At 44.3% G+C, this 15,300-nt stretch overlaps 1 protein-coding gene across 3 annotated transcripts; it reads left to right on the top strand.

Annotated features, from left to right (window-relative positions):
- The first annotated feature begins 453 nt into the window (after positions 1–453).
- LOC120742398 (immune-associated nucleotide-binding protein 7-like) lies at positions 454–14,661 on the top strand. 3 transcript variants are annotated; one of them, XM_040045692.1, is made up of 10 exons: positions 454–586; positions 987–1,093; positions 1,241–1,281; positions 3,956–4,148; positions 4,390–4,433; positions 11,265–11,457; positions 11,699–11,742; positions 12,402–12,837; positions 12,948–12,991; positions 13,438–14,661. In XM_040045692.1, exons 2-10 carry the CDS (start codon positions 1,077–1,079, stop codon positions 14,025–14,027), a joined length of 1,602 nt encoding a protein of 533 aa, XP_039901626.1. In that variant the 5' UTR covers positions 454–586; positions 987–1,076; the 3' UTR covers positions 14,028–14,661. The 3 variants fall into 3 exon arrangements, with proteins under 3 accessions (XP_039901626.1, XP_039901629.1, XP_039901627.1); XM_040045693.1 differs by having other exon boundaries at positions 497–590; XM_040045695.1 differs by lacking the exons at positions 12,402–12,837; positions 12,948–12,991 and having other exon boundaries at positions 13,438–14,659.
- The last annotated feature ends 639 nt before the right edge of the window (positions 14,662–15,300 follow it).

The raw sequence follows: 15,300 nt of genomic DNA on the forward strand, positions 1-15,300 counted from the left end.
CAACATTTCTTTAAAAAAAATTGTTTTCAAGAAATTGAAAGTTACAGCAGACCTTTATTGTTTGCAGTTTGTTATAAACTAATTGCATTAGTTCAATAACCCAACAAAGACTGAAGACCAGCCATTACCTTAAATAATGGTGGTAACAACTGAATCAGGATCAGGTGAGTTAATTACCTTCAGGTGTGTGGAGCCGAGAGCAGGAACCAGGGGAGAGTCCCACCCCTGATACAGGCAAAACAAAAACACAGAGAGTAGACAGGAGAGACATAAAACTAAAGAGGAAAAAAAGAGAAAAAAATAAAGGAAATATACCGAGACTGAGAACTGAGGGACGATGACATATATAGATTAGATTAAAGGTGCTTCCCTGATTTAGTTGAAACCATAATTTGTCTTAAATGCCTTCACTTCACAAGCTTCTGTTTATCAGATTGTTTATTTATAGCTCTACAATTGACACACCTCCAGTTTTTGAATAACAGGTTCATATAACACAGGCAGAGAGCAGCACAGCCTGCAGACACCACACAGCTGTTTTGGATCGTGGATCTTCTGGACATACTTTTTACTTTTTGGTCAAAAAGTAAGTACTGCCAGTGTATTCTGTTCAATGCTGAGGTAGCTCTGTATTACTGAAAGATCAAGGAATTCAGGGATAGTCGTAAAATGTTAGAAACTCGTAATTGTGTGTAATCTGCAATTAAAAAATATTATCCTTTTTTTTTAAACAAAGACTACATTTTCTATCCTGGTAAAGGAAAAAGTATGAAGACATTCCTAACTTAAATCTTTGGGAAAGATTTCTGTGAATGAAATATTCAAGACAGCGAACAAATTAAGAAATGAATAATAATACATGATACAATGATACAAGTTGTATGTAGCAGAAATGAATTTGAGATTAGCACACTTGACTATATGTGGGCAGTTAATTATAAGTGATTATCCAAGAATAACACATGACATGTATTTATTGGTAACAGAGCATAGATCGTCACCCAAACATTGAGAAGTCTTCAGAATAAGAGTTGACAGACTCTGAACAAAAAGAAAACCAGGTTGAGTCGTGCACCATGGCTTCTAACAACAGGTAACTGTGGAAATTGTTAAACTGCAATCAAATAACTGCTTAATCGCAATCAAGCATTAAATTGGGTTTATGATATTATTATTACATAATTACATAAAAGCAAACACTTTCTGGATCCATTAATGAGGTTCAACTCTTTTATTGTAGTTGTGCAAATTCTGAGTCCAAAGGGCAAACAAAAAAAAAAGGTAAGATAATCGTCTGTTTTCAAATTGTTTAATGCCAAGGCACATCAAAGATATGACCTGGTACAGATAATGTCACTGTTGATGTGTTTTGATGTTAATAAACATGAAATCATAAACGGGTTTAGATAAACTGGGTGGTATAGTAATACATGAACATGTGTACACGGATATGTTGGTGTAATGTCTGACAGTGACTACCTTAGTGACTAGTTACACCTGTATGTCTGGTTTTTCTTTTCTTTTTAATTAAGACTCACTGTTACTGTGGTATTTTAAAACATTGTTTCATCTGCATTCACACACTGACTTCCTCAAAACACCTCCCATCTTGATGTTAATGTTGCTAAGCTTTAAGTTAAACTATTGAAACATGAGATTACTTGCAATAACTTGACTCAATGTTACATGATTCATTTTCAAACTTTCTGTCATATTTGTTCCAGCTTCATGACACACATGGAAGATAGTGTAGCTTATAGCCATTTTCAGCTAGTTTCTATCAGAGGTGGGACCATGTCATTGGTGTATAGGTCCAAGTCAAGTCACAAGTTTTTCACGTCAAGTGTAAAGTCATAAAATTAATGATTCAAATTCCACACCTCTGGTAACGACTTTGCTCGTCATGTCATTTATATGTAATATAAATGCCAAACAACATTGCAATAACAGAAGGTTAGGCATACTAATGGGTAGTTTTAGGTTTTATCCTATACTGGTGCCAAACCGGTATACTTTTAAAACGGTGCCGGTGCTTAAACGGTGCTCAATCCGGTGCTTAAAGAATGGAGAACACAAAATTGGTCCAAAAACCTCCCATATTCAGCTGTTTTTTTTCGTAAATGATAGTCTTTTCTGCAGCTAGAGGACATATATGGTATCACTCTTGGCTGGAAGCAGTGCTTAAACAATGGAAAAAACACAAACTTTGTCCAAAAACCTCTCATGTTTAACTGTTTTCCACTTTTTCGTTGGTCATTTTAGCCTTTTTGGCCAGGGTGAAGGGAGCATCTGCCATCAAACAAGAAGACAGCCGCATGTAGCTATGATGATGTTTGCTAGTTCACCTTACATGCATTAATGTAATAACGTGGTTAGCCTACTCAGTGTAAATTACACACGAACAACATTAAGCTACTCACTCAGAGAAGAACGGCTGCTGCTGCATCATCATCGGTCATCATTTCTGCTACACTGGCAGGGCTAGGGGCCAGGACTCTCCTCTTCGGGTTTTTGGGGGATGTTGCTAACTCCGGGTCCGATAACAGGCACCACACCCGCAGTAGATGTGCTCGGTGTGAGGTCTCGCAGCAAGCTATCAAATACGGCGCATTTCTCGGCTTTTAAAAAAAATGCTATACGTTTCATCAGATTTGAGGTGTTACCTCCTTTGACAGTATCACAGTATCAGCTTAAAGCACTTGTTGCTGCTGAGTTTGCATCTTTTGCTGTGAAGTACAGCCAGACTTTGACCGCTTCGCCTTGGACATTCTTAATCTGTAGCTCTGCTCTAAAAGAACGTACGTACCTGGGCCCGCCTACTATCCTCGGAAACGTAAAATGATTGGCTAGAATTCAAAGTGTATCACATCTCAGGAAAAAAAAGCACCGAAATAAAGCACCGAAATGTGCGCTGCTTTTCGGTCTGGTTACTACCGTTTATGTCAGAACCGGTGCCATCATGGCACCGGATACCGGTACCCATCCCTACTAATGTCCCATTAACAATGGCTGGAGCTTGTCAAGCTGAGAAACCAGTATCTTGTGGCTTGTTGTTTGAATATGCACATTGTGGATAAATCTCTCATTTTTGACAGGAGACAGATGGCAGATTAGCTGCCGCTGGCTGTTCTTTCACTGATCTGAAACCAGTTACAATGTGCACATTTGTGGATCTATAGAACTAACATGCATGACCTCTATGATTCTGAATTATAAACTATAAATTTCCTCTTAATAACCACCTTGGACAACATGTGTAACGTATGAAACTTTTAAAAGCTGTTTAGAACATTTGTAATAAACCTTTAATCATGGATTAAATCATGGTAATTAATAAAACAGGCAAGTTGAAAAGGTGCAGGCTCCACCAATATCACATGGTTGACCAAATGTAATAAGTTATACTGGTTGTTTTGCTAACACACCACCTTCATCAAAATGATGGATGTAGATTCAACCAAAAAAACCTAGACAAACTCAACTTTAAACAGCTGTAACAGTAATACTGATCCATATAACACTGATGAGGAACACTGTTCTTGTCACAGTACTTGGTCTGTGACCCAGTGTTTTTTGCGTTTTAGTCATATTATTTGAAATCGCTTTCCTGCCATACAGCAAACATGATAATTCTGCAGAATAAATAGTCCAATTTTTGATACTATATATACAATTTGCTAACATTGTTCCTGAGTACTTCCCTGGCATAGGAAGAACTAAATGCTAATTAGGGATGGACCGATCCGATATTATGTATCTGTATCAGTCTGATACTGGATCGGATATATGTTTTTGAGTGTGTGTGTGTGTGTGTGTCTGCCTATCTTTCTGTCTATCAATCTGTCAGTCGTGATAATTGATTACCTTATAGAGAATCAAGAGAGAATACAAAATTCTTTAACTAAGGGTGTGTGTGTGTGTGTGTGTGTGTGTGTGTGTGTGTGTGGGGTCATAGAGGGCACATCTTCACCTGATGTTGGACAGGACCAGACAACATATCAGAGCGAGACACCTGAGGAAGCTTCAGAAGAAACGACAAACAACCAAACACAAACAGAACAGCAGGTTGAGTCCTGCACCAAGGTTCAAGACTCAAACACAGAGAACAATCTGCCAGAAGACAAACAACTAAAACAAAAGAACAACAGGTAACAATGAAAAAGGAGAATTGTAGATTCAGGAGTGAACTTTGTATCAAAGGAATATTAAAGACAACATTTATTTAATGCTGTACATTCATACATGCACAATTCTTTGTCAGTTTAACCTTTCTGTTGCAATTTTTCAGAGCAATTCAATGATCATTTTTATTTTATCACATCAATGATAACCTGAATACACACACGCAGGTTTTGGATCAGTTAATAAGGCTCAAATCTTACATTGTAGATCTGCTGAAAACCCTGAGTCAGAAAATCAAACAAACACTGAAGGTAAGCTAAAACCTTCCACAACAGTTTATAACTATATTATTAGATTATTATCTAGGAGTGTGTGTGTGTGTGTGTGTGTGTGTGTGTGTGTGTGTGTGTGTGTGTGTGTGTGTGTGTGTGTGTGTGTGTGTGTGTGTGTGTGTGTGTGTGCAGGTAACAATCGCTTAATTCAAAGAGGATCAAAAAATTAAATGGGAAAAAAACTGTCAAGGTCTGCGGAGGCAGACCGTGCGGAAAGGTGTGTGGTGGACCCAGGTGCGAACACAAACGAGGATGCAGGAGTGGATTCCAACAAAACGAGCCTTTTATTATGGCTGATGAAAAGAACAAAAACAGAATGAGGGCAGCATACGTGTAGTACTCAACAGAAAACCTAAACTGGACAAAACTAAGGAAAGACTATGGCTGGAGGTACAGAACACAGGAGGTGGCAACACAGACGACGCCAGACAGACTGTATGAAACACAGAGACTAAATACACATGAGGGATGATCAGGGGAAGTGGCCACACATGGGAACACAGCTGACACACATGAACTTAACGACAGGACAAAAGGAGTGAAACTGAATACACTGACCGTGAATACAGACTTTCAAAGTAAAACAGGAAACATGGAGATTAGACAAGACACATGAACCGGGGAGACATAGTACAGGGGAGATGACATAACTGACAGCATGGACTTGACAATATAAGACACGCAGACATAAACACACGAAGGGCAAGGGAGACTTAATACACGGGTAATATGTACAAATGGCTGGACTGCCTTAGTGACCCTAAACAAAGAATAAACATCAAAATAGGCTAAAACACAAAACACTGGGTCGCACGACCCAGGACCATGACAATACCCCCCCCTCAAGGGCTGGCTCCCGACAGCCCAAAACCGAGAAACCCAACAAAAACAGAAAAACCCCACCCAGGGCGGGAGGCGGGGGACCAGGACGGAGGGACCAGAACAGGAAACAAAACGAACAACAGAACCCACAGGAGCACAAGACCAAAGTCCAAACAACGTTCAGGGGGCCGACCCAGAGCCCACAGGCACAAGAGTACACGGGTCACATGGTCGGGGGGCCGACCAGGCGGGCGGCACCGGTGACAGAGCCGGTCCGGAGGCCGGCCGCGCAGAGGGCAGCGGCGGCGACGAAGGCGACGGAGCAGTTCAGGAGGCCGGCCGCGCGGAAGGCAGCGGCGGCGACGACGAAGGCGACGGAGCAGTTCAGGAGGCCGGCCGCGCGGAAGGCAGTGGCGGCGACGACGAAGGCGACGGAGCAGTTCAGGAGGCCGGCCGCGCGGAAGGCAGCGGCGACGGAGCAGTGTCAGGCGCACTGGCCGAGGCCCGGTGGACACAGGACCAGACGAGGCTGAAGACTCCGATGAGGCCGGACCAGACGAAGACGCCGACTCCGAGGCTGCAGCAGACGCCGGCTCTGAGGCTGCAGGAGACGACGCAGAAGGTGGCCGGATGGGCGGCTCGGGCCCCCCAGCCGACGTGGCATGGTGCTGGACGGGCTCCTCGGGCCCCCCAGCAGACGTGGCAGGTTGCTGGACGGGCCCCTCGGGCCCTCCAGCTGAGACATGAGGCTGAACGGGCCCCTCGGACCCTCCAGCGGAGACATGAGGCTGAACGGGCCCCTCGGACCCTCCAGCTGACGAGACATGAGGCCGGAGGGGCTCCTCGGACCCTCCAGCTGGCATGATGTGAAGTGGTGTGGATGCTGCAGGATGCCGGATAGGCACACCCGGGCATCCAGCAGCAGGCGCAGGGTGAACAGTTAAGGAGGCCCCTGGCTGGACCGGGAACAGGGCTGCCACCTGGACAGGGAGCAGAGCAGGAGGCTGTCGTGGTGGCGATGACTCTCTTGAGCCTCCAATGGAAACATGAGCCGGTGCAGGCGCCTGCAGAGCGACAACCGCTCCCACCTGAGCGCCGAGGCTGGGTGCGGAGCTCAGCTGTGTACTGACTGGCATAACTTTGGGAACCCACCTGGGTGTAGGAACAAACCGGACGGCAGCCATTCCCGCCTGGGGTGTAAACGCAGGATATGGCTGACCTCCGGCTGCCCTGACCCTGGTGGGGGGAGCTAGCTCAGGTGCTGGCTGGGTGTCCACTGCCTCTACCTGGAGATCAGACGCAGGTGAGAGGTCAGGTAACGCCACAGCCACCCTGGGAGTGAGCACGAAGCTCCGGACACTGTCCTTGGCAGATGTAAGCAGAGGAACAATGACAGACAAGGACCTTGATGTCTCTAAGTCCTTAACACAGTCCGAATTGTCCTTAGTTGCCCTTCTTGGGGAGCTAAACACTCCTGTCTTGGAGCACGATTCAAACAATATTTCAGACCAGAAGCAAGGTGGCTCAGTGACACAAGTGACAGTTATGTTGTCCCAGGAAGCATGACTCTTAAGGCCAAGACTCGATGCATGAACCCACATAACACAACCAGGACTAGGTGCAGATGATTTGAACACAATAATCTGGCAGTCACATGGGAGACAACTACACTTACTGGAGTCTAAGAGCCCTGTTGGCGAGACTGAGTTAAGGAGGGGTTCAGCCCCACACACTAGGCGGCTGTAGAAAGCTAGTGAGTGGGATGCACATGGACTTGGCGTGGCATAGAAAACATAGTGGACTGGCTCTGAGCAATCCGGCTGAATTGTCCTTAGATCGGCCAGTTCATTAACTGCAGTCAAAGGGTCCTGGCCCAGGGGTGCGGTTACAAGTCTAGCTGGTTTGTGATGATTAGCGTGGCGCCCCCCCCCCGACAGTCTTGGAAACACAAAATACAGCCTTGTCATTAGATAAGGGGAAAGCACAACATAAACAGACCTTCACTTTAGTATTAACAGAAATCACAATGCCATTCACAGACATAGGAAAACCCGGCAGGCCCTTAATACTCGTCCAGCCCCGGCGGACTGGTGCAGAAGAGCGGTTGCTGATGTCGGACCCCAAAGCACTCACTCTGGTCAAATCATCAGCAGAGTGAGGAACCTGGGGCCCGATTAGCGCCGGAACATAACATACAATTTCCCGATCAACACCAGACGTTCCTTCTTGCGCTGGGCTAGTTACATAAGCAGAACATTCATTATTCGGCTTGGGAACAGGGAAAAAAGACCCCAAAAGGTGGGTGCTAGTCAAAGGGAATACAGTCTTATTACTAGTCAGATCAGACGTTTTCTCACGTGATTTATAGTCAATGGATAGCAGGGGCTGAGACACAGTCTTCAAAAAGGCTCCAGATGCCATAACAGTCTTAAAAGAAGCCTCCTTAGCGAAAGACGCATGTCCTGGGTGTGCAGCGTCTTCTCTATCCTCTATCTCCCTAACCTCCCCCTCAGCCTGCACACTCATAATAACAGGGTTTAACAGAACATCGCACGGGTTGATCCCCAAAACCGAAGTGCCTATGGCCGGTTTGGCAGTGTCAGGTTCACAGTACTGTGAGGGCAGTGTGGCGTCCCCAAAAACAGCATGCCCAACACCAGAAAACTTAGCTTTATTGTCAATACAAAACGTAGGCACGGGAGTAACACCTTCAATATCAGTAGTCAGAGGCACGGGAAAGACAGCTTCTTCACTGGCCTCCGAGAAAACAGACTGTGACACGGTGCCTGGGGGGGTGACAGAGTTAACAGTACCGGTACACGGGGTCTTCGTCTCTAAGACACTTATTGTCCCTCCGAGCCCCTCGCTCTCAGTACATCCAGAGCGATTAGGTGGACACAAAACATCGTCACTAACCTCCGAGCGTCGGGCGACGCGGTGGCAACGCGAACGCCGTTTCTTCTTGGCCGTGGGTCCCGTTGATGTGGAAAGTGGAGCCTCTTGCGGCGTCGCAGAGGCTGAGGCGGCGAGTGTTGGTGGGGCGGCAGGCGGGAGCTCCAGGCAACTCCGGGGGCCCCCAAGGGCTAGGCGTGTCCCGCGGAAGATCTCACCGTAGTGAGGAGCGAGCCATGGCTCCTCCCGTAGCTCCTTCTGCAGTTGCGCGCATGCGGCGCGCTGCCGCCCCTCGAGGTCGGAATCCATGCCCCCCACAGCTTCCTCATGTAGCTCAGTGGAGGGCGACACATGCCGTAGCGATGAGCGACGGTGACGTGAACGTCGCTTCCGTCTTGAAGTGGACGCGGACGGAACTTGGATTTCTTTGGCGAGCGGCTCCTCGTCCTCCGACCACATCCGCGCCAGATACGAAGCGGGAGAAGTGTAGTCCGATCGAGGCGGCGAGGACGGGCGGCCGGTCCGAGGCGGGGCGGCTGGCAGAAGCTCCTCCTCGGAGATAAGCCAGGGCTTCCAGCGTAGCTCGTCCTCCCGATACGCCCGCAACACCTGCTGCCGCTCCTCCTCACCGAAGTCAGTAGCCTCGGGCATCTCCGTGCAGACAGGCGGTGGCGAAGATGCGGAAGCCGATGAAGTGTGTGTGTCGGTGGTGAGCCTCACCGTTCCGACTCTGACCGCCACTGGTTCATGAGGTGGCGGGGTAACACCGCAACAGCATGGCTCTGGTGACGACTCACGCTCGCCGGGCCGCTGCTGCTGCGGGCGGAGTCGGAGAGTGGAGACGAGAAAGTCGCTGACGAGGGGGTGCAGCGTCTCCCATAACCAGGGGAACACGGACACGCACACCCCTACTTGGCGGGCTAACTCTTCCCGTTCCCCCTCTCTGGGACAGTGCAGCCATCGGTCGCATAGCGACTCCACTGTCCGGACGATCTCCATGTCATGTGTCGCTGGGTCCGGCATGCTGGCGTCGTACTGTCAAGGTCTGCGGAGGCAGACCGTGCGGAAAGGTGTGTGGTGGACCCAGGTGCGAACACAAACGAGGATGCAGGAGTGGATTCCAACAAAACGAGCCTTTTATTATGGCTGATGAAAAGAACAAAAACAGAATGAGGGCAGCATACGTGTAGTACTCAACAGAAAACCTAAACTGGACAAAACTAAGGAAAGACTATGGCTGGAGGTACAGAACACAGGAGGTGGCAACACAGACGACGCCAGACAGACTGTATGAAACACAGAGACTAAATACACATGAGGGATGATCAGGGGAAGTGGCCACACATGGGAACACAGCTGACACACATGAACTTAACGACAGGACAAAAGGAGTGAAACTGAATACACTGACCGTGAATACAGACTTTCAAAGTAAAACAGGAAACATGGAGATTAGACAAGACACATGAACCGGGGAGACATAGTACAGGGGAGATGACATAACTGACAGCATGGACTTGACAATATAAGACACGCAGACATAAACACACGAAGGGCAAGGGAGACTTAATACACGGGTAATATGTACAAATGGCTGGACTGCCTTAGTGACCCTAAACAAAGAATAAACATCAAAATAGGCTAAAACACAAAACACTGGGTCGCACGACCCAGGACCATGACAAAAACAAAATCCATGATTTGGGTATTTTAAATTAGCAAGTTAACAATTATTTTAGTGCTGTTAGCATTAATCTCCTTAAAATGACGTTAATGGCATAACTGCATTAACAGGGCAAATCTCAGTTAGCAAGCTAGTGCGGATCACCACGTGTGTGGGGCTGCACAGCATCAATGCGTTAGTGTAGTTAGATTGTGTCATGAATCGCTGTGTGGCTGGCAGGGATTGGACCCAAACGCAAACTCACGGGGACAGAACTTGAACTCAAAAGCACAGCTTTATTGCTGGAAAATAGAACAAAAGCAATACAAAACTAAACTGGGAAAAGCTAATTATAACACATACCAGAAGACACGGGGAGAATCACACACAGCATGAGGGACGACGCGACACTGACTCAGAGAAACACAGGGTTTTAATACACTGGGGAGTAACGAGGGGAATGAGACACAGAAGGAGGGCACAGCTGGGAGAAATCAGGACTGACGAGACAAGCAAAGCAGGACGCATTCACATAAGACACGGACCATCAAAGTAAAACAGGAAGTATCACACAGAGATGCGAACTTGACACAGTGGAGACAGCAACTAAGAAACACAGAGACATAAACCATAAGGCAGAGGTCTAAGAACCAAAATACACAGGGAAATACTCAGCTTGGAACACAAAAGACTAGACTAGAGGGAGTAACAAAAGACCAACCATGAGAACATAATGCACAATGCACAGTGACAGAAAACAAGAAACTCAAACATGCAAAGATACACAATTACACAGAACAGAGGGGACACAGAGAGACATGAAGGGCAAGGGATCAAAACTAGAAGCCATAGAATAAATCACACACAAGTACAATAATACAAAAATCACAAAGAACTAAAAACGCTGGGTCAGGAGACCCAGGACCGTGACTGATTGTTAATGTGTTAGTGCGGTGCAGCCCCACATGGGGCGATCCACTTTAACTTGCTAAGGGAGATTTGCTTCGTCAATGCGGTTGTGTCGTTAATGTCATTTTGAGATTAACGCTGACAGCACTAATTTATTTATATCAATGGGTAAATAGATCTATTATGAGTTTCTTCCTGTTAAAAGAGAGTTTTTCCTTCCCACTGTCCCTAAAGTAATTGATAATAGGGGGTCATATGAATTGGCAGGATTTTCACTCTTTTCTTTGTATTTACCTTACATGTAAAGACCCAACATGTAGGAGCGCTAAATGTTTCCACTGCAGAAATTTTGATTGCTGTAACAGGAAATTGAAAATCTTTGAATACAAAATTTGAAGGAAATATTCAACAGGTGGTAATGGTACAAATGACTTCGCAAGGACAGTTTGACATCTGGTGTGTGTGTGTGTGTGTGTGTGTGTGTGTGTGTGTGTGTGTGTGTGTGTGTGTGTGTGTGGTCATAGAGGGCACATCTTCACCTGATGTTGGACAGGACCAGACAACATATCAGAGCGAGACACCTGAGGAAGCTTCAGAAGAAACGACAAACAACCAAACACAAACAGAACAGCAGGTTGAGTCCTGCACCAAGGTTCAAGACTCAAACACAGAGAACAATCTGCCAGAAGACAAACAACTAAAACAAAAGAACAACAGGTAACAATGAAAAAGGAGAATTGTAGATTCAGGAGTGAACTTTGTATCAAAGGAATATTAAAGACAACATTTATTTAATGCTGTACATTCATACATGCACAATTCTTTGTCAGTTTAACCTTTCTGTTGCAATTTTTCAGAGCAATTCATTGATCATTTTTATTTTATCACATCAATGATAACCTGAATACACACACGCAGGTTTTGGATCAGTTAATAAGGCTCAAATCTTACATTGTAGATCTGCTGAAAACCCTGAGTCAGAAAATCAAACAAACACTGAAGGTAAGCTAAAACCTTCCACAACAGTTTATAACTATATTATTAGATTATTATCTAGGAGTGTGTGTGTGTGTGTGTGTGTGTGTGTGTGTGTGTGTGTGTGTGTGTGTGTGTGTAGGTAACAATAATCGCTCAATTCAAAGAGGATCAAAGAGATGAAATGGAAAAAATAACAAAATCCATGATTTGGGTATTTTAAATTAGCAAGTTAACAATTGTTTTTATCAAAGGGTAAATAGATATATGAAAGGTTTATTCCTGTTAGAAGGGAGTTTTTCCTTCCCACTGTCGCCAAAGAGTTAAAGGGGGTCATATGATTCAGGGGATTTTCCCTCTTTTCCTTGTATTATTGTTGGGTCTTTAACTTACAAGATCAAACATCTTGAGGCAACATATGTGATTTAGTGCTATATAACTAAAATTGAACTGAACTGAGTTAAATTGAATGTATTCACATCAAAGGCTATAAGAATTTAGACTATCGTGTAGGAATATTAAATATCATAAACATATTATTCGATTATTAGATAGGTGTGTGTTCATGCATTTTGTGTGTATTGTACTTTAAACAAGAGAAAAACAGGAAGCAAAAACATATGTCTGTCTAATAATTTTATTTCTTGATGGTGTTAATTATTTGTATTTTTTTTCTCTTCTCAAAGATAAGATTTCAGTCGTCATTTTGGGCAATGAGGAGTCTTTGAAGAAAGCTCTAATAACTGTCATCCTGGGGACAGATTTATCTGATATAAGCAAAAGAAAGATTCTAAAAAACACTGAGATTCATGAAGAGGAAAAATTTATGTTCATATGCACACCAGATTTGGGGACACCATGTGATGATATTTCAGAGTTTTTATCCAAGAATCCACCCCCTGACATGTGTTTGTTTGTGGTAAAAAAAGGATTTTCAACAGAGCAGATAGCGCAAAGGATACATGTTCTGAATGGGAAAACAGGAAAACCCACAGAAGAGTTTAAAGTCGTTCTGCCGTTGGGATATAAACCCAAACGTTTCCCATTTAAATCCTTCACCCTGGAACAGCTTTTTAATGAATTGGACAAAGTGATTGAGCTGAAAAAAAAAAACTTTACCAGGTAAATGGCAAAGCAGATTAATTTGTTATCATTAAATTTAATTAATCGACACCTAAAATTAACTGAATAAAAATGAAACTTGTTAATATGAGCTGATTGCTGAATTACAGGTCAATCTGCAGTCCTCAGTTAGAAGATCGGTTGGACAGAATTGGTGAGCTACAATCTGTTTAAGGAGCATCTCGCCATATTACCAGCACTGTGTGTTCTGTGTGTAATTGGTTACTGTTACAGAGAAAGAGTTCTTGAGGAGATTCAACCAATACAGACACTATGTAAACCCACATGTATGAGTACAAACAATGTCTGTAGGGCACAGCTTAAAAGTGTTTTGAATGTGATTTTATTACAAAATTGCTATTACTGATAAAAAATTATTATTACTCAGCTCATGCTAAGACTGCTGAGTTAACTAACTAACTAACGTAAAATCCTATTATCTGAACAGTTTTGGCAGTACAATAAGCAAAAAGATTTAAACTGAACTGAAGATAAAAGACATCGTAAGACTTTTTAGAACTCAGAAAAAACACAGAAAAGCAGTTGTTTTGAAACTGTTTGAAATTTTGCTTTATTAGTGTTTGGTCTTCATCATTTCAGGAAATCATACTTACACCACAGTGAACCTCGTTCTTCTGGGATTGGCTGGGACTGGAAAGAGTGCCAGTGGAAACACCATCCTTGGAAAGAAGCACTTTGTTTCTAAACCCAGTTCAAATCCAGTCACCACAGAGTGTCAGGTGGAAGAAACTGACATAAATGACTTACATGTGCGTGTGATTGACACTCCAGACATGTTTGATGATGACACTGAACCATCAGTTCGGGACAAACATGTAAAAAGGTGCAAAGAGCTCTGTGAGTCAGAACTCTGTGTGTTTGTACTTGTGATGCATGTGAGCAGATTTACAGATGGTGAGAGAGACATACTGAAAAAGTTAGAAAACACTTTTGGGACCAAAGTGAAAGAACAAACTGTCATCCTGTTCACCCGAGGAGACGACCTGGAGGAGGCAGACATGACCCTGGAGGATTTTCTTCATTCCTGCCAACCTGGTCTGAAGAAAATCATAGAAAAGTGTGGCAACAGGTGTGTTGTTTTTGAGAACCGCAACTCAAGTTCAGACCAGGTGGAAAAGCTAATGAACACAGTGAGCACGGTGTTAAAGAAAACAGCAAAGATACAATAAAAAGGTCTTAGTTGTGATTTTTGAGTGAATACACCTTTTTGGGTCAGGATGGCAATAATCAAAAGTAACAAATTTCCCACCTGTGGGACTAATAAAGGTCATCTTATCTTATCTTATATATGTATATGTGTGTGTCAAAGTTCAAACCAAAAGCTAATCAACAGACTGTGCATGATGTTAAAATAAACAGCATAGAAGGCATGAAAATAAAATTGTACACACACCAAACCAACTGATTCTTTGGTCTTTTTTACATCAACCACATTGTTCCTTCTTAAAAAAACATTAAACAATTTAAAATTTGCTCAGAAAGTGTTGTATGTACTTCAATCATTAGTAAACATGTCAAATATTAAAAGTGAATGATAATCATAATTCATGTGTGACAGGGGATTTCTAAGAATCTCCCAAACTGTTCTTCAGCTGAGACAACTGAGTTCGAAAGCACAAACACTGCAGTTGATTTACTTGCAAGGTCAGCCACAGAGCGCTCGTACTCGCAGAGAGACACTCACGGACTCGCGCTCTGTCACTGTCTGCGTTCTTTATTTATACAAGCTGGTTACACGTGTGTACAAGGATAACAAACTTATTCCAAGAACTCAGAGCTGAGGTTCCCCTTTTCTGCATCTGTATGTTCTCAGAACAGAGGAAGCTGTTAGTTGCTAAAATACGTGTCGTGCTGACCTAGTAGGTGTGGCTGTTACTCCTCTCTTCCTCCTCTTGCCCACTACCTGCTCTGTGCTGCTGTTTGTGCGTGGCCGCTGATTAGACCTTGTGCAATCTACAGCTAAGCGCAGCCTGGTGCGCGCTGCTCCGCCAGGTGAGCTGAATTAGAGCAATCAAGGGCTGGCGTGCCTAGTAGACCTTAAAATGCATGCAGCAGTCATTTGACCCAGGTGCGACATACTGAGAGGACAGCAAACAAAGCACAATCCACTTTCCACTGTGAGGAAGACTTTAAGCTAGACGGGCTATCGGTTTTTCACCTACCTACCTACCTACCTACCTATCCAATTCAATTCAATTCAATTTTATTTATATAGCGCCAAATCACAACAAAAGGCGCCTCAAGGCGCTTCATAGATACAGAGAAAAACCCAATAATCATATGACATATGGTCGGAGTCACCAGCCAGACAGTTGCGATCTGAAGAAACCTTGTGCCACCTGTGGAGAACAACACCTGCAGATCCTTCATGAAGCTGCCTCCCGCTCAAGCAAGAGTATCCTGACACTGAGTACAGCCTCCAGCATGGTGTATTTGGACCAA

Source organism: Simochromis diagramma, unplaced genomic scaffold (genome assembly GCF_900408965.1).
Source record: "Simochromis diagramma unplaced genomic scaffold, fSimDia1.1 OVJJ01000255.1, whole genome shotgun sequence".
In the NCBI taxonomy this organism is placed as follows: domain Eukaryota; kingdom Metazoa; phylum Chordata; class Actinopteri; order Cichliformes; family Cichlidae; genus Simochromis; species Simochromis diagramma.